This window comes from Physella acuta, unplaced genomic scaffold (assembly GCF_028476545.2).
Source record: "Physella acuta isolate Inbredline_101_S28 unplaced genomic scaffold, ASM2847654v3 ptg001513l, whole genome shotgun sequence".
NCBI lineage: Eukaryota > Metazoa > Mollusca > Gastropoda > Physidae > Physella > Physella acuta.
Genome location: NW_026733028.1, coordinates 189949 through 209764, shown reverse-complemented (window position 1 = coordinate 209764; position 19816 = coordinate 189949). Strand labels below are relative to the sequence as shown.

The window sequence follows — 19816 nt, the reverse complement described above, 5'->3', positions numbered from 1 at the left end:
AGAGGCGTTTGCGACCCTTCCCGGGGACAAACTTTCAAGTTTTCGATTTGCACCCCCCCCCCTCAAACTTTCAATTTACGCCCCCCCCCCCTCAAGTTTTCGATTTGCACCCCCCCCCCCTCAAACTTTCGATGTGCACCCCCCTCAAGTTTTTCTCTATATATTTTGCTATTTTTTGCCTTGGTGTCACCCCCTTAAATGGTGTCACCCGGTGCGGTCCGCACCCCCCCCTCGCTACGCCCCTGCTTTTACCAGTGCTCCCCTCCCCCTGAAAAATACAATTTGTCTCCCCCCCCACCCCCTCGAGAAAAAAGGTCTGAGGTAAACACTGCTTTCAGAAGAAGAAAGAAGAAAAAAAAAGTCCAAATACAGTGAAAATGTATAACAGATTTAGGCCTACTGAGTTGCAGGTATGCCAAATTCTGGGGAATCGGCCTGGTCGGGTTGATAAAGCTCATGGCTGCTCAACCAAAAAGTCCCGAGTTCAAACTTATAGTTTACTATGAAAGCAGATCAGGAAAGTGGTAAAAGTATATATTTTCTATATTAATTCTATTTTTATAGGTGGGGGGGGGGGGGGGGAGGAGGAAAGGGCGGTAGACGTTTTTTGGTGGGTGGGGGGGGGGGGGGCGCTCAACACCTCCCCCCCCCCCCCCGAAAAAATTCTACCGCTGTTTTTATACAATGCGTCTTGTGACCCAAATTAGGAGGGGTGAGCTTTTAAAAAAAAACCCTGCCTTGCCCTGGCAATCCGTTGGTTGCAATCTATGTAAACAGTAACTATAATATTTATTGTTACAAAATAACTAAGCTGATTTAATCTCCCTTCTAAAATTACACTAATTTTTATTCGGCTACTTTGATCACTTAGATAATAATACCATACCCAGGCAATCAATAGTCAATATGATCGTAAACTGTGGATTTCAAATTTACATTTATGATCATGTTCATAAAATAAGAGATCGATAGGCCTACATAGTCTAAAATCGCATTATTTTTTTCTACAATCTAAGCCTAACTACACGACAACATTAATTTTGGTCCTTCATAAAATAATTTACATTACATGTCTTTGGCAATGAACGATTCAATTGTGACTATCACGCTTGACTGGGATTCCCTAGCCGACTCATAGAAAAAGAAGGAATACCCTCCACGCGCCAAAACGAGGCCGTAATGAATATGAATCAAAATGGCGAACGGATGTCAAGTCTGAACAACAACAAAAATGTAGAGTGGCATTATTTTTCTTAATTTTTATCTCGAACTACGCAAATACAAAGGGATTATTTTCATTTAGCGGTTTATTATTAGGAAATAGATATCCATAAAACAAAGGTACTTGTTATCAGCGTCTTATTTGTGAACACATTTTAAGTCAATTAGTGCAAAAACAAATCGGTACACAATCTTTCTTTTCGAACCTATTTTCGTATTCGTCAAAAATTTATTTTAAAGACATTAACTTCAGCAGTCGTTTTTTTAACACATCTTCATCCTTATGTGTTGACATGGTTGCTTATTAACCTAAAAATATTATAATTTTGAGCTAGTTAATTCAAGTTTAACCGAGTATTGTTGTTAAATCAGGTAATTTTGTAATATGATACCCGACTCCAAAGAAGGAAAGACCTAGTTAACAAAATCTTTGTAGTATTGCCTATTATCGATAACGACTGCTGTCACTCAGCTTTTGACAGGTTTCATGGAGATCGAGGCCCTAATTAATAATTTCTACGCCTGTATTTTTTTAGGAATAATGAACTTGATCAAGTAAATAATCATGGAGAATAGAAAGCTTTTCTTTTTTGTTAGCCTGACAAAGATTAAAATAAATTCTTGAATCTAGAACCAGCCAAAGAGGTTTAAGAGGAGAAGACTGAAGAGTTACAAACTTTATTAAAATCGTTAGGCCTAGATCTATGACATTGATAAATATTTAATAGAGCTATTGAAAGATAAAAGATAGGCTTATGGTTTTACTTTAGAATGAGCTATATTTTGTAGATCTATTTAATAAGCTTAACTGACAGTAGTGTTGTTTTTCTAACATTTCTAATTGCTAGTTTTACGTTTTTGTTTCCTACTTCTGAGCTACTAGATTTGTTTGTTGAATTGTTGCCTACTTGAACTTCTACTTGGTAGGCCTATATATAATTAAGGCCTAATATTAGGTGGGCCAACAGGGTCGTTTTTACCAGCTAAATGCCTATTTGAATCAATTAAAGGAATTTAACAAAACCAGTTGGTACAAAATTATTTTAAATATGGATGACATTTTCTACATTTTTACAAAAGTTTAGTAATTGATTGTATGAATAATAGCTTAATTATTGAAAATAAATCTGACTAGCTGTTGGTTCAAATTAACTCACAGTGGTTGCTGTTCACTGAAGCTAAGTTAAAAGAAACTTTCAATAAACTTGTGATTTTCTAAAATAAATCTTTCAAGGAGCTGTCCAAAACATTGACTAAGGTCAATTGTTTATGTTAGGTGGTAAAAATCAGAATGCATCTACTACAGCTACATTTAAAAAGGTATTTTTCTTTTACAATAAAAGTTGATGTTCATATCATATTTTTATTTTCAGATTGGACATATTTTTGATGAAGACTTTTGCCCAAGTAACAACAATCATAATTAATTGGCTCGACAAAAGTTGACTTTGACATGTAGTTAGTTTGATTAACTTGTACAGGAAGATGTGAAAGTGGTGGGCTATTCAGAACAAATGAAATTATTGAAATAATTACCTATAGGCTCTATTGTAAAATGAATTCTAATATTTACAACTTTACTATTGTATTTTAATGTGATTACAACCATATGAACATTTTATATGAAGTTACTAATTTAAAAAGCTTGAATGAAGTAGTTTGTGTATGTACACAAATCTTGACTCAGCATCCATGCCACCATTCAAAGTTAAAGCAGTGTCTGAACTTAAGTCATGAGTACTGCCAAGGACACTGCAGATGTGCCAAAAAAGCCAACAAGTGAGGCAAAAAGAATAATTCAGAATGATCAGGAGAAACAGAGGAAAGAAAAGATCAAAACGTGCATTGGTGAAATTGCTAAGGAATTGCCACCAAGTGCAGATCACATTGATCGTAAACCGGTAATTACATTTTGAAGCTTTCATAAAAATGATTATATCAATGATTTTTTTGAAAGTGATACATTGTTTTTTGTCAGTAAAGGATTCAAAATCTACATTTCCTTTATTAATACACTACAAAATAGAAATTTGTTATTGTTTATGTAAAAGTACATATAAAAATATAATATTCTTTGCACTTTCTAATTTCCAGAGTACTTTATCGATTGTCTACAATTCCTTTATTAATACACTACAAAATAGAAATATGTTATTGTTTATGTAAAAGTACATATAAAAATATAATATTCTTTGCACTTTCTAATTTCCAGAGTACTTTATCGATTGTCTCACAAGCTAAAGATTTCATAAAGAAATTGAAAGAACAAAATCAGGCATATGAAAAGAATAATGTCACAGACCAACATCGTAAGTAAAAGCCAGACTGAGATAATTTACAAGTTTAAAAAAACAACAGCTATTGCAATATCTTATCCAAAACTTAATTGATTACTTGATGTAGGCCTACTAGTTTAAAAAAAAAAATTTTTTAAGATATTCTCAAACTACATACAATTTAAAAAAAAAACAGCTTGTCATAAATTTAAGGGCTGATGTTATATATTTTAGCACTCTAGTCAATACCCGGCAATGTTTTTTTTAAATTTCCTGTCATTTATACATTTTTAAGCAAAGCATGTTATTATTTTTATCTTGTTTTTAAGATTTTATAATAAATATTCATTTGGCTTAATAATATATTTTTCAGAAGAAGAACTGAAACGACTGCGTGAGATACATGAAGCTCAGCTTGAGAGAATCAGACAGCTTGAAGAGACAGTGAAAGCATATGGTAGATATAAAATGTTTAATCTTGTTGTTATTTACATTAGCAGCTTGAAAAATAGTAAAAGCATTGAATAGTTTATTTAGTTTAAAACTGGTCTAATAGTAGAGCATTTGGCTGCTAGCCTGAATGTCTTGAGTTCCGACTTGTGACTGTAGAACGTCCCTTATGTTCGGGAAAGTAAAGGCGGCTGGGCATACTGATTACACTGTCCCTTCATATGCAGAGAGCAAGAAACATGAACTCAACATCATTTGCCAAATGGATTGCTAGGTCTAAAGAGGAATCTTAATTTACACATTGAATTGTTAAGTTTATGTTGTTTCAACTTGAATTATATTTTAAAAGATATTACCAGATATACTGCTATCTCACTGAGTTTTAATAATTGGATCTGAGTGGATTTAAATTCTTTGATTACATTTGATACTTCTAGCTTTAGACAAAGTTGTAAAATCCAAGTCCAATGACGACAATGGGTCAACAACAAGCTCAGATAAAGAAGGGCGGCCTGGGAGGCCAAAAACTATCAACAAACTGCTGGAGAAGGAGAAGAATGAGCAGCTACAGGTATAATTTTGTGGTTTTATCATTACCACTTCTTAACCTGAGGTTTCCAGAAGCTTTATCCATTTATCCCATTCAATTTAATTTTCTAAACCTTTTAATGTCTAAAGTACATTAGTAATTTAATAAAGTTTATTTTGTGCTGTTTGTTTGTATATCTGTTACCAAATCTCACAATAATCAAAATCCTAAATTTGTCCCTTGTATACTGGCAGAAAAAAAGTTTCGGTACAACTCAATAATGCAAGCATTTTTGCAAGAACTAAAACACATTAAAATACATTTATTGATTTACTTAGTGATAGGTATTGTTTCATTGAATAGTTAGTTGTTAAGTAAAAGTTGTTGCCTAAATAACATATTATATATAGCATGTTTGATGGCTAAATAGTTATTTAAAATATTTGTGAGAATCAAATTAAAAAATTGTTTTCTTTCCACAGACGACTCATGCTGACTTCCACTCACTGGATGGCTCAATGCCCTTGTTGGGTTCAAACTTTGGTAACCACACCAACACAGGGGGAGGCACCAACAGCACACTTCCACCATCCTCCATAGTTCTTCCAGTACAGTCGTCCAGCATCTCTATCATGACTGTCGCCCCCACGATCCTATCTGTGAAAAGTCCGTCTCTCGGACAGACGAGGAACCAGCAGACAAACCGGTCAATCAGCACAGCGTCAGTCGCAGGGAGTACGTCTAGTAGCCGAGTCAACCCCTCTACGTCCTCGCTTGTCTCGTATTTGGATATAGTTGGCAATGATTATAACAACTCCAGTGCCAGATCAGACGGCACCCAGAGCAATTTGGTTTATTCAACGGCGTCAATATCCTCATCCTCCTCTTCAATACTCTCTTCTGCTTCTGGAGGTATGATCAGTGCCTCAGATCTGATGGGGCTGCAACAGCATCAAACAGCTGGGACAGGGAACAGCGCCAACAGCAGCAATGTGAACAATCTACAGAATACAGATCTATCTGTGTTACATCACCAACAACAAGGAATCTCACCAATGATGAATCTCCACCAGGACGGAACGTGTTCTACGTCCGCCTTACAAACTCTAGCATCTGTGGCTACAAGTTCCCATATGGGAGGGCTGTCTGGAGTGTCCATGGCCAACAGCCAACAGATGGGACCCTCGGGATCCATGATGGGTCTGTCTATGGGGATAAATGGCAGTTTGTCTTCTGTGTCTGTTGGACACCTGCATCAACAGCAGCAGGCGCCTATAATGACCTTGTCCCACCCAGACTCTGGGTCAGCATTGTCACAGGTATGGGCAAAAGTAAATACAATTTTCTCACCGGTTTTATGGTTGTGTATGTTGTAAGAATTAGTTAATACAAGTTTATATACAAGGCTTTTAACAATTTTTGTTTCAGTTTAGTTGATTTTAAAAGCTTGGTTTTTATACTTTCTAAATTTTTAGCTTTTTGTATTTTACCTTTTACTACACTTAGGTAATACACTTTTATAATCTTAAAGGTGAAGTATCTCAAAGTAGTTGTTAAATTAATTCTAGATCATGTTTTAAAAGTCCTATGGTTTCCTATGTAGTATGCAGGTCTAATAGACATTTCAAAGATTAGTCAATAAGTTAAATTAGTCATAAAAATTAAAAACAAAACTGAAAATAATATAGGTTTTTCTGAAAATTATTCATGGCTTAAAATACAAAACTCAAACTTTTAAAAAAGTTTAATATTAAACACATTTTAGGCGTTGTGTAATATGTTCAAAATATCCTTGCTAATTATATCGCCACTTTCTCCAGGGTTGTAAGCAAGTCATCATAAACGGACAAGTCATCACGCTGACAGATCAAAACTTGATCAGTAACCAGCAACACTCTGATGCTGATTGCCAGAACAATTTGCAGGCCAGTAACATCTGCCAGCAGCAGGGTCTTCCAACATTTCAACAGCACCAGCACAATGCTCTGAATTCTGGGATACTTGGCCAAGGGAATTTCAACCACCCTTCAGCCATGGGGGGCGGCTCTCTCGGACCAGCCAACCAAAACCAGCCCCTGATCTACACGTTCAACGACCAGGGTCAGCTTGTACCCCTGCATTCGTCGATCAACCAAATGCAGAACACAGGCACTGGTCTGGATTTTGTTTCAGTGACCGGTGCTGGAGGTGGAATCATTACAGGTTTCCAGAACACAACCGCGGGTGGTGGGCTGATACCATCATCCATGCACCACCAACAGCAGGCCAACTTTTTGACGCAGCCCCCAATGGTTTCCCTGGCAGGGAACCAGGGTTCTAACCCATCGTTTACTGTGCTGCCAAACAACCACTTGAATTCTCTGCCCGGTCAGCTGTTGCCAGCCAGCTCGTTATTCATGACGCATCAGATGTCGCAGCAACAGCCGGTAATTAGCATTTACATTTTTTGGTTTAAAACTTCTGATTAATTTCTTCTATTTTGATATTTTAATTTATTAAGTTTTAGCATTTTAATAATAAAGGTCTTTATAAAGTTTTATATACAAAACATTAAATAATTTACTTATTTTTAAGTTTATTACTAAGTCATAGTATTTAAACAATTAAGATTTTTAAATAGAAAGACAGAATTATTTTAATAGTTAAATAGGTAATGGGATCATGAAATTGAAAGTAGTTTTAGAATTGCTGATTGTTAGTGTAGTGTAAGAGAGCCTTTTATTAGTGCTTTGCATTAATATTTTTTATTTCACATAATATATTGTGTCAGTTTTATTCTTTTTAATAGTTACTACACGACTCATTTTTCTATAGTGTAAGCATTTTCAGCATCTTTATTACTTTTCAGGATAATATTTTAATGATAAAATATTTTGAACAAAAGTAATAAGTAGTATCAATTTAAAAAAGAATATTAAAAGCTTAGATCTGCATTTATTGCACAGTAAATTAGATCTAATTTTATTATATGGTTTCAGTTGTTGGAAACACATTTATTAATTTAAAAAAATGTTTAAGGTCCTGAATCTGGCCGGCCTTGGTGGTCTACAAATGGTCAACCCGTTCTCCGGCATGTTGGTTAACAACATGGGCACTGCGCTCAATGGGGCGACGGTCAAGCTGGTGGGCAATGAGCTGAAAATTGTCCAGCCTGGTGACAACTCCTCTGCCCAAGGTCCAACCCATGTGATGGTGGATGGGTCATTGATCCCTATATCTACCAACCCCCAGACCATCGTGCCAAGCTCTGCACCTATCAACACCATGGCACAGAAGCAGCAGCAACTTTCTCTTGGGGGCAATTCCATATTGCAGGTGAAGTTGTTTTACTTACTTTTAATATTCTAAAACTGTCATTAATAACAATGTTGTTTTTAAGGAGTAAAATTTTATTTTTAGATAAGTTCTATAATTTATCTTTTATTAATAAAAACTTAACTTGTTATTAAAAATTATGGATAGAAGTACATTATTTTTTTTATAGGGAACAATTAGACATTATATAAATAATTTTATTTTTTTGTATTGATAATATCTTTCATCACAGTCTCTAGAAAAATAGCTCATAAGTTTTACAATTACATTTAGTGAAACAACACAACTTATAGAAGTTGATTTTAACCCTGTATTTGATAACAATTTCAGTTTGACCCCAACAACCCAAATGCCCCACCAATTCTCATCAGTGGCCCAGTTACAACCTTCCAGATGGCTCCCCAAATTCTGGGCCAAGGGCCCCTCCACTCTCCTGCTTTGTCAGGGGCCCCACATGGTCTCCTGCAAATGGCCTCTGGTGGCCCGCTGGGTTCCTCGACACCTTTCCAGTTGGGGAACAATGGTGGCCTGGTGGTGGCATCCAACATGGTGGCCAGTACAGTGACCACCAACTCTGTCACGGCCTGTATTAGCTCACCATCAGTTTCCGCGGCTTCTAAAGGCACAAAGGTGTGTATATTATTAATTAATTAATTACATTTATTAGTGACTATTAGTATAATCAGCTTCAAGTAGAGCTATAGTGTGTTATTAGTTTAATGTAAATTCTGATTTATTATGAAAAAATTACTTAGTACATCCAGCCTTGTGAACACACTTTGTATCTTAAGTAATACCACTATTCATTATTCAATTATTACAATTTTCCAGCATACATAATTCTTTGTAAAAAATTTTTTTACTAAAATTTGTATCCATTGTTCTAAAAAATAAAATAATATGCTGATGTGTTGTGCATTTTTTTTTGTTTTGTTTAAGGGTCTTCCACCACTGGCGCCAGCACTCTCGCAGACAAGTCCAACAATCGGTTCCACAGTGTCCATCAACAGTGGCTACCAGACAATTTTACCCTCTGGATTATCTCTGCCGCAGCAGTTTATCATCAACGGCCAGAAGATTGTGACAACCAAACTGAACACGTCCACTGGTCTGACCAAATCCTCACAGAACAGGAAAAGATCACCGTCTGCGTCGAGAGCCTCCCCCATCGTGGCTGGTGAGATATCCTCCCACTTTGTGCAGCAGCAGCAGCTTTCATCCACCACAACCTCCGCGCTGGTGGCCCCCATCCAGACGGCTAAGGCTCTGTCAGCCAGTGATAAATCATCCTCCAAGAGCAAGTCGTCCAAGAGACAGCAATCTCAGAGCCAGGAAGACAAAACCAACAACATCGTGATAAAAACAGACCTGCTCGCCCAGGCCACGGCTACAGCCGGGATACTCATGGAGGGGGACACCGGAGCCGGGGACTACTCCCACAACACCACGGCTAATGAGAATACTTTAAACATTTCGACAGGGTCTAACATGAACCTGTCGGGTTCTTCAACAGAGCTTCAGATCAACCTGAAACAGTCTCCCAGGGACGAGGAAGACGACAATGTCCAGCTCATCATTGATGAGAACTGCACCAATGGGATAAACTCGTCATCCCCTGCGCATTCCTCGTTCAGTCCCAACATGAGCTTGGGGTCGGCCCTGTCCGTGAACACGTCGTCATCTGTTTTCAATCATGACCTAGGCCTGGTCACCAGTTCCCAGCACCAGTCCTTGCACTTGCAGGCGACGAGCGGCGACCTGACCACACCGCTGGTTTCCCCCAACATAACGTCTAGCAGCTTGAACTCAAAGCAACAGAAACTGGTAACGAGCAGTCCCATGCCTGGGTTGTCCTCGGCTCAGCTTCTCAGCCCCCTCTCTATGAACATTTTTGCTAACTCAACCCCGGCTTTAGGAATGAACACTGCAACAACATCAGACATGCAGGTAGTGGCAGGCCCTTTTCGACCTGAAGATGTCATTGCTCGCCTGGGCGGGTTCGGTGCTGAGAACAAAATTAAGCTGAGCAGCCCGGAATCTGGCAGTAAGTCGAACCCTTTTACCACATCTGTTTCTAGCATAGCCAGCTCAAGCTTTGACGCGTCCACACCTTTACACATGTCTATGGCCACAACAACATCCCCCGTGCTGAAAAACTATGTCCCCATTGCACCAGCCCCTGCTAAAAACTCAACTGCTATGAACTTTGCTCACGACTCACAACCTTTGACCTTTGTGGAGGCTATGAATCACTCAGCTGGGGCTGCGGAAAAGCCTGCCCCGAAAGGAAAAAACCGGAACAGAAAATCTACACCTGCTACGCCCGCCGTGACAGTTCAGGTAGTAGTTGACCCACCTGTCAATGAAACTCAGCAGATGTCACAGACTGATGCTAAGAAGAAAGCCCCATCCAAGAAGAGAAAAACAAAAGCAGAGCTGCGTCAGGAGAAAGAGAAACAAGCTAGAGAAGAGGAGGAGGCGCTGAGAAAAAAGCTTGAGAGTGAGGAGGAAGAGAAGAAGAAGCTGGAGAAGGAGAAACTGTTGGCTGAGACCTGCATAGGAGACGACGACAGTTTGCTGCCTGTGCTGAATGAGAATGACGCCATCAAAGAACAGATTCTTCATTCAGTCACGGAATCCAAACTTCTCAATACAGACGGAAGTCAGATCAGCCTCATGGACATGGTTGATAAAATAGAAATTTTCAACTCCGCGGGCGCTGATGGTGAAGACATTTTTCCGTTGGGCAACCAGCTGGTTGACAGCAACAAGCAACCTGACTCTGTGGGCAGCGCCATGTCTAAAGACGACTGCACTATTACAGGTACTGAGAAAGTTGATCCTAAAACTGTAAAAAGAGAATCGGCCAGAAAAAGGAAGCAGGACGTCAGTGCTGCAGTTGTCACTGCACCTGTCCAAAACCAAAAAACTGACAATAAGAGGTCAAAGAAACCAGCGGCCAAGCCTGAGTCGGGTCCATCCAAGACAATCAGCAACAATGACGCTGTCTTGTTTGGTATGGCTGCAGGTAACTCTGATATCTACGACTTTGTTGACGAGGACAACGCTATTGAGTTCTTCCAACCACCTTCTACCCCTGCAGCCAAGTCCCCAACAAAGAAAAGCAGTAGAAAAACCAAAGGTGGGAAAAATTCAGCAGGGGAGGCTAATCCTAACCAGGAAACAAAAACAAACGCCAGTACTGCAAATGTAGGGGGAATAACGACACGCAGTGAATCGAAAAACAGCAATAACAGTAAAAACAATAGTAACAGACAGACCCCACAGCAGTCTGCGCCTGCTTCAAAAATGAATACTGCCTCGGTTACTACTGTCTCCTCATCATCAGCCAACACAGTATCAGCATCGATATCGTCCATGCCTTCACCGGCCATGCCGAAGTCCCCACCATCGTTTTCCCTGCCCCTGAAATCTCCAGCACCCATGCAGAACTCTATCGCAGCCAGCACCCCTGGGTCAACCATGCCGGCGGCCAAAACCACAAACACACTAGCCAACAACAACACGTTCTGTTTGTCCAAAAAAGATGGACAGTCATCTGATAACAATGTACATGCCAGCTTGGAAGAATCTTCCTTCTCTATGGAGTTTCCTGAAGTTGACTTCCATAGTTCTCCTAAGCTTTCAGAAGCTCATGATGACCATGAAAACTCTATGGGACTGCCAGCAGAAACGTTGGCAGATTTCTTCAACCAGCACAGCCCAGGAAAGATGATGCTGACATCCAGCCCCCCAACACTGCCTAATGGAGTTTTATCACCGTCGGATGTGGATTTACCTGCTCTCCGCACCCCTGCCCCACCCATAAACCACAACCATAACCACAATGAGAGTGTTATGATGATGGAGAATCAACAAAGCATGAAAGAGCACAGGTCCTCGTCCCCAGCCAGCAAACAACCCCAGTCCCGCATGCACACGCCCCCGCCACTTGACCCTAAATCTCCTGCAAATGCACACAGCAGTAGCATCTCTTCATCCGCACCCCCTGGCCCCTCCCTCTCCATACCCACTGCATCCTCTTCCCCACTCCCGACGCAGAACAGCAACAACAGCAAACAAAGTAGCTGCATGAACTCCTCCAATAGCCTGCATCACCTCGACGCTACTGCAACAGCAGGGCCGGAGTCCCCGATGCCCTCCTTGAGTTCGTCCTCTCTTGATGCCTTATCTGAAATAATTCCGCTCAAGCCAATCACGTCTGAATTGGAATCAGAGGAGAACGAGAGCTGCGCTCAACAGTCCAGGCGGCCGACGCCTGTCCAGACCCAGCCGTTAAGTCATGTGCCTTTAAGTAATGAAATGGGTCTTGGGCTTCAGCAAGGCTCTCTTTCAGATCTTCAGCAGAAAGCTCAGCAGCGGCAGAACCCACCTCATCTACCACCTCAGAGTAGCCCGCACAACCTAAGACCACCTTCTGCTTCAACCACGCCCCTCCCCTCACCCAAGCTCCACGCATCCCCAGGGTCAGCCAGCTCCGTGCACAGCATGTCACCCGCCGCCCAGCAGCAGCAACAGCACAACCATTCTTGTCAGAAACAGCAGCAGAACTCACAGATGGGAGCCAGCTCCATGCTTGACAGGGTGTCCGTGCCGCCCCTCTCACACCCTCCCCAGCAGCCACCTAACCTGTCGCAGCTGTTTGCACCCCCTGACAGCTCACCCCGCAATGCAAACTTTGCCTCGCCCCCCAGTGGTTCCAACATGAAGCTCAAGCACATGAGCCCGTCAAGCGTCCAAGACCAGCAGAACTCAAGTTTTATTCATTCTCAGAAAGGGAATAGCTTTAACCAAGGTAACCAACAGCAGAAGAATCAGTATTCAGTGGATAAAATTATCGAGCACCCTAACAGTTCCAATACCCCAGGCTCTTCCCGTCTCACAAATGACAGCTTTAACTTTACAAACATTGGCTCAAACGTCACAACAGCCTCTCCGATCCTAAGCTCTGGATCAATGCCCTTGACTTCCCCAAGCTCCAGCGGGTTCTCATTTTCCCTCTCTCCATCCTCCTCGCAACCTTCCTCGTGCAGTGGCAATGTCAACAACACAAACAGCAACAATGGCAACAGAGGTACAGGCCCATCTATGCAACCTGCTCTGCCTTCAGCTGGCCACTCCTCCCACAACTCCTCATACCTTCATTCTTTTTTCCCGCCTCCTGCCCCAATGAACCTCCCATCTTCTTCATCTGCATCATCAACCTCCCACCACAACCTGGCGATGCACCCTCTTGGAAACATGGAGATCCAACACACTGCTTCCCGGCCGTCTAGCGGAGGTTCCTCTGCTCCAACTTATGGAATTGGACCTTCAAGTTTAATGACATTTGGCAACCAGCCCAAGCTTGACATCCCTCCCATAGCCAAGTCCCCAACTTACAACACAAGTACAACACCAACTTCTGGCAGTAACAACAGTTCTAAAAGTTCCAACAGCGGATCTAGTGGAGGTAGCAGCAGTAGCTACGGTAACACAACTAAACCAAACATGGATTCCTCAAACAGTAATAGATACCCAGGCTCCAAATCAACGCCAGAGTCTATTTACCAACAGCAGCAGAAGAGGCCCAACACCATCCAGCATCCCCCAGCGGGGATGACCCACATGGACCCTATGGCACACTTGTCGTCTTCAGCCCATAACAACAGCTTCTTCCCCATGGGGTTTTCAGCATCCTCATCAGCCTCCATGCCACTGCGACACCTACCAGATACAAGAGACATGCCATCTAGGTCCCCTTACGACTACTCGGCTGTGTCTCACCATCCTGCGATGGGGTTCCCCCATCCGCACTCCCAGATCCCAACTGGTTATGGGACCCATTCATCTTTTTCTAGAGACTGCGCCAGGCTTGAGCCCACACATCACCAGCAACAGCAGCAGGCACAGCAACAAGCTCAGCAGCAAGCCCAACAACAACAGCAGCAGCAACAACAGCAGCAACAGCAACAATCACAGCAGTCTCCCCGGAAGCAGTCGGCGCCCAAGAAGTCTTCCAGCTCGTCTGTTGGTGCCAACAACAGCAGCAGCTCCACCACAAGCAATGCATCCAGCAGCAACAGCTCAAGCCACCGCAGCGCAAACAGCGGCAGTGGAAGTGGTGCCTCCACCATGACCCAGGGCCACAGCCCCGCGACATCCACCTCCAGCCGAACCCAACCTTCCCAGCACCACTCCACCCACCAGCAAACCAGCGCTTCCACCAACTCTTCTTCCTCTTCACACAACCGCAGCAGTGGCAGTTCCCAGAAAAGAAAAAGCACCTCCTCATCTTCGTCCTCCTCGAAGAAGAAAAACACAGCATCCCAGCACTCGGGCTTCACGGCAGACACAATGGATGCCAGCATGTCTCAGAATATGTTTGAATCCTCTTTCTCCTACCTAAACTTCCCCACCCTGGCACAAAGCATGTCCCCGCCAGCCGCACGCCCACACCAGGCAGACACCCCGTTCTTGGGCGGCATGTTCAACACACCATCGAGGCCCATATCCAACTCTGGCACCAAGACAGCAGACATGGCTGCATCCCATTTCCCATTGTTCCACACCAGGGCCCAGAACTCTTTCTTCCAGCCCGGTAGCTTCGGCATGAACTCCATGACAGGTAACCACAGCAACGCGACTGCTGGGATCTCCCCTCACTCCATGGGGGTCCCCCCGCACATGTCCCCGTTTGGATTGTTCGGCAACGAGGCTACTGGCCCAACGGATAACATAGGCTCAAACAAGTTTCTCCACACCAACGCCATTCTCCCTGGCGCACCCCATCAGACTATGGACCACTCGCTTCAGCATGGGGCCCAGCAGACGGCCGCATCGCTCTACCACAGCCGGCCGCATTCTGCCCAGTCTCACATGATGGCCGCCTTCTACCACCACGGATTTGACTCTCGGGGCCATATGGGCCAGGCGTTTAATGGCTCTATGGGCCCTCCTGCTTTTCACACCCCAGGGTTGCCTCCCATCAACTTTTCTATGCATGACTCCCACTAATAATTAACCACGACCTTCTCCTGGTCAGACAACCAACCACCCATGTAGTTCACAAATTGTACAGTTGTGTTCAGTTGGATACCTGATGACTGGTCTGATATTGTTACATAAATTGACCTGTAAACAAAAAAAAAGTTGGATTGGAAGCCACTGCTGGATGTACAGTTATGGCATCAAAGGAAAATGTTCTGTTGTTGAGAAGATCTGCTTGACTTCTCTTGCTTTAAGTGCCATGTTGTCTTTTTTTCTCAATTGTAATTATTTTTTTTCCTGTTCATTTTTCAACCTGTTTTGCATTTTTTCCCTTTTATTCATTGTTGACATTATAAACCTTGTACATAATGTTGATATTTGTGTGTATCATATTCATAATGGACATATAATTTTTTGTGTTGAGTAAATATTTGTTATGTGTATAAGTGTAAATCAATGTGATTTTTATTTTTAACCAATTGTACACAGGTTTTAATTAGTACCTAGGGCACTGATGCCATCCAAAATAATGTATGTATCACATATGAATATAATGCTGAAGTGTTGTTTTTTAAATATATATTTATATATACTGTTTTCTTGAAGAATATGTTGGTTTTTTTTTTTTTAAATTCTAATCTACTTTTGTGTTGTGTGGTTTGAAAAACTTAGTATCTCAGTTCCCCAATGCTCTTGAACAGTGAAGTTGCTGCTTCTTACATGCTGTTTTGTTGGTTTGAAAGGCCTTAAATGATGGCATGTTATGTCATTTAAAACAAAATAATCACTTTTCAGTATTTGGATTATCAGAGATATTGCCAGTTTTTGTGAGTTTTGGTATCTTTTCTTAAAGGTTCCAAGAAGTTTCATGACATTTTAATTTTACATAATAATTATGTATATAGCACTTTTAGACTATTGTAATTATACAGAAACATATATATATATATATACACACATAAGTATATATATATAGTTTATAACCTACATTTTCTGGAGTAGTTATAAAATATTTGATGTAAATAACCCCAATAAATTACAGACGTGTTAAAATACCACAACTATTTATTAGAGCCATCTTGTGTAAGGCCATTGTGTACATAGCTCTGCACTGTTGTGTGCTTTGTAAGAATGCCTGTCCAATCATCTGTTTTGTTTATACTGGCTTACTGTGTGAGCTTATGTGTTCATGTCTCCTATTGGTTACATTTTTATCCATGTTCTCTGATAAACCACAGTTATTGGTTAGTATTTTACTTATACAGAAAATATATTATTACATTGTTGTGTAAATAACTTTTTTTATTTGTTATTCAGTCGGCTAGGCACATTTTTTAAAAATAATTTTTAACACTAAGATGAATTAGCGAATAATTTAGGTAACTGAAAAAGGGCCTTATTAATTGGTTTTCATGAAATGTTAAATTATCTTGGAAATGTTTTTCTTGCTAATTTACTTGTAACAAAAAATAAAAATTGCTAAATTGTTGTGTGTTTACATGGACGAGTAGCTAGAGTCAGTTACCATTATAAAAAAAGGGAAGTTAACTACTGGTTGTTATAAAGGAATTGCACAATGTCTATTTCTCTGACATTATAGTTACACTCAATACTCTGACTGTTGGAGGCTAATCTGATACAGTGTAAGTTTGTTGTTATAGCTTGTTTATACATATGCAGGCATAGAATTGTAAATACAGCTAAGTAGATTTGAAGAGATCTTATCATTAATTCGGAGATGTAACTTTCTTTCTCTCCCCCTCCCCCCTCCTCACCCCCATGACTACAATTTAAAAAAAAAAAACCACAGGCATCTCTTTTTATATTCACAAAAGTATTTATTTTGACTTAAAATTACCATTTGGAAAAACTTGAAAATATTTCTGATTTTCTTGTTAGAAACATGAAAATACATGAAAGTTCTCTAGGAAAAAAAAGTTTTTTTTTAGTTGATTGGTTACATCTCTGTATTAAATGTTTCATTAATTATTTATTTAAACTCTTGAATTGTACATTGGAATTGCAGTAAAAATATTGTATCTTAATTTGGAATCTTGAAATCTGCAATATTATTGTTTAGCTATTGTATGAAACTGAAGGAGGTACAGACTTATTACTTTTTTGTTTATTTTCATATCTTCTTGCTTAAACTTCCCACTTTACAGGGTCGTACTTATAAATATTTTTTTTAAAATGGAGAGTAGACGTGCAACGTATGGACTCTGTTACTAGATCTTTGAGACTTGGAGATAGAACTGTCAAAAGGTTTTCAAAATTATTTTCTGGTTTATTTTCATGGTTTAAATCTTTGTCAGGAGAGAAAGCTAACAGGGAATATTTGGAAGTTAGTGCTTTTTGGTTTATGCTGTTTGATATGGTATAGAGGAAATATAAAGTTGCACGATTTTTATTTACTACTGAACGAGAATGGGCTGGGAACTATTAGTGACTACTTTAAAATTTTTTAATGTGACTATAAAATAAAAGAAAAAAAATTTACCTTGAGAACAATGAACTTTTTTTAAAACAGTGTTTTATTATTATTAAATACTTTAACATGTGTGACTTAACACTTTGTACTAATGCTTTAATCTCATTAAAGTTTTAAAATTTGCTATGTAAACATGAATAAAAAGATCTCAATATTTTTTCCCCCCTTCATAAAATGATACATTTTAACTTGTCATAATATATAAGATAACATGTTTCATAGTTCATACATATTAAATATTATAATCCAGTGAATTTGAATTAGCAAGCCAGCCCCTACAATATCTCTGCCCATGTTTAACATAGATATCATGTTGTAGCAGCAGGCTCCTGCTGTAACCACCTATCTTGTTGTCCTCTTTGATTCCCTGCTAATGTCATTGCAGTAAAATCTTATCTGCTCAAGTTGTGTTCCTAGCAGCCAGTCTAGTAGGAAATTGTAGACCCCCTCATGCCTTTGTTGTCATTTACATATGTTTTATGTATATATGTGTACATATGTTTCATCTACATGTCTGTTTTATACTACCCTTTAACAGAGCATAATATTTGTTCATTAGCTTTTTAGTTCTAATAATCTTGATTCAGACATAACTTGTGTGTGCAGGATTAACATACATAATTAACTCACAATTTTTTTTTAAAAAGATTTTATGTGTGATAATTAAATTAAGTTTTTTGGCCATGCTGAAGAATTGTAAACAAGACAATGGCAGAAGCTTGCTGCTGTTAACACTGTTTTAATTAAACTTGTTTTAAGTTTTACTGTATTTTAACTTAATTTGTTGAAACGAGAACCATTTACAGAATTGCAGAGGTTTTTCTCTTTTTGTTTTCTTTGACCTATTAATTTTGAAAAGAGGCATAACATTTTTTGTTATTGAGAGATAATGAAAGAGAAGAGTTAATGAAAAAGCAATGTTTTTACTAAAAGTTAATTTATACTAAATTTTATACTTGTATTGCTAATTAAAAACAAACTTATATACTGTTATTTAAACAAAAAGTTTGAATTTATTTACAATACTTTTGTAGAAATTTTTTGAATCTTATGTTAAAAATGAATATATACATTTAATAATGCTAACATTATTTCAGTGTCAGAATTAATATAAGTTTCTATTTGCATAGTAATTGTGAAGTATTTTATGCTAAAAATCACATTCAGGAAATACATGAAATCAAGCAGTGTGTAAACGTTATAGAAAGTTCTCTCCATTGTTTATACATTATTTGGGCTCTGATATGATTCACACAATGTTTCAAGATATGTCTTTTGTATATCTTGTCCATCATTTTTTTTGGGTTGTTATATTTAAAACAATAAACCACACCCTGTTAATTGTACATACGACATTGGTTGTTCAATTTTTAATTTTTATTCTGACTTTTATTTTTTTTGCTTGTGAACAAAACTATTTATTTTTTTAACGATAGAATTAGTAATGTAATCCATGCTTACTGTTGGTGTCTTGTCAAGTTTTTTTTTTCATGTAGGCTGATTAAAACGTGCTCAGTGGCTCATACAACTTGTAACAATAAAAAGAAAATGTTAACTAACAGTTCATTGTTTTGGTGATTCTTTTTCTTTTAATAGTTATTATGGTTTTTTTTTAATTCTTTTTTTTTGAGTTTTCTAATTATCATTTTTTCTATTTTTTTTTAAAAATAGTTTTTTAATTAGTTTTTTCTTGAAAAAATTTAACTTTCACATTCTGATGTTTATTAGAAACTTGATAACAAGAGATTAGGTCTACGCAAACCTTTCAAAAAGTTAATGTATGATTACAAACTTAAAAATCTTGAATTTATTATTTTTCTTGATGTCCTCTAGTTCATTCAGCTGCCATTAAAACCACAAATCCATTTTTAAAAATTAACTATTTAGTTACAATTCTTGTCTTACAACTCACAATCTACAACCTTTCACCAAGAAATTCCTTTGAATGAGTGCTTAAATTACATTCTGAGCCTCAAACAGTAAACAAAAAATTATAACAATCAAAATTATTTTCATAAAATAGATTTATTCTCTGATAAAAATGGATCTATAAGAATGTTTAAAAAAAATCACAGATAATTATGAGTGGATTTGTTAACATAAAACTGAATAAAAAATACACATGACCAGGCAATATCACAGGAAATGGAATGTAAAATTAACAAAGATATAATGCTTGTTTTGAATCTCCATATTGATGGGTAAATATTAACAAACATGATGTAATGATTGTCATTAAATTCTGACAATTAATTGTATAACTGTTGGAAAATTTAATACTATAACTAAAGCTGCAATCAATGCAATTTATTTACAGTAAAAAAGGTTATGACAAAAGCTTCATTTTACAAAACCTACTTTATACAAAAGAATAAAATAATATGCTGAAATTAATGCACATTTTCAGAAGACTTTACTTGCATTAATTACTATTATAGTGTTTAGTAGGCTACTAGTTTTAGCTTTACATTAAATAAATCACTTGGAAGCTCTTACACAATCAATATTTATGTTTTCAAAAAAGGTAAAGTAAAATTCACAGCA

At 38.7% G+C, this 19816-nt stretch overlaps 1 protein-coding gene across 2 annotated transcripts; it reads left to right on the top strand.

The window, feature by feature from the left end:
- The first annotated feature begins 1184 nt into the window (after positions 1-1184).
- Positions 1185-18836, top strand: LOC131928512 (serine-rich adhesin for platelets). Of its 2 annotated transcripts, none has more exons than XM_059284577.1 (10): positions 1185-1233; positions 2595-3122; positions 3434-3530; positions 3871-3954; positions 4385-4518; positions 4959-5795; positions 6297-6902; positions 7495-7791; positions 8122-8421; positions 8731-18836. In XM_059284577.1, the coding sequence occupies exons 2-10, from the start codon at positions 2955-2957 to the stop codon at positions 14806-14808; spliced, it is 8601 nt and encodes a 2866-aa protein (XP_059140560.1). In that variant the 5' UTR covers positions 1185-1233; positions 2595-2954; the 3' UTR covers positions 14809-18836. The 2 variants fall into 2 exon arrangements, with proteins under 2 accessions (XP_059140560.1, XP_059140559.1); XM_059284576.1 differs by having other exon boundaries at positions 1206-1341.
- The last annotated feature ends 980 nt before the right edge of the window (positions 18837-19816 follow it).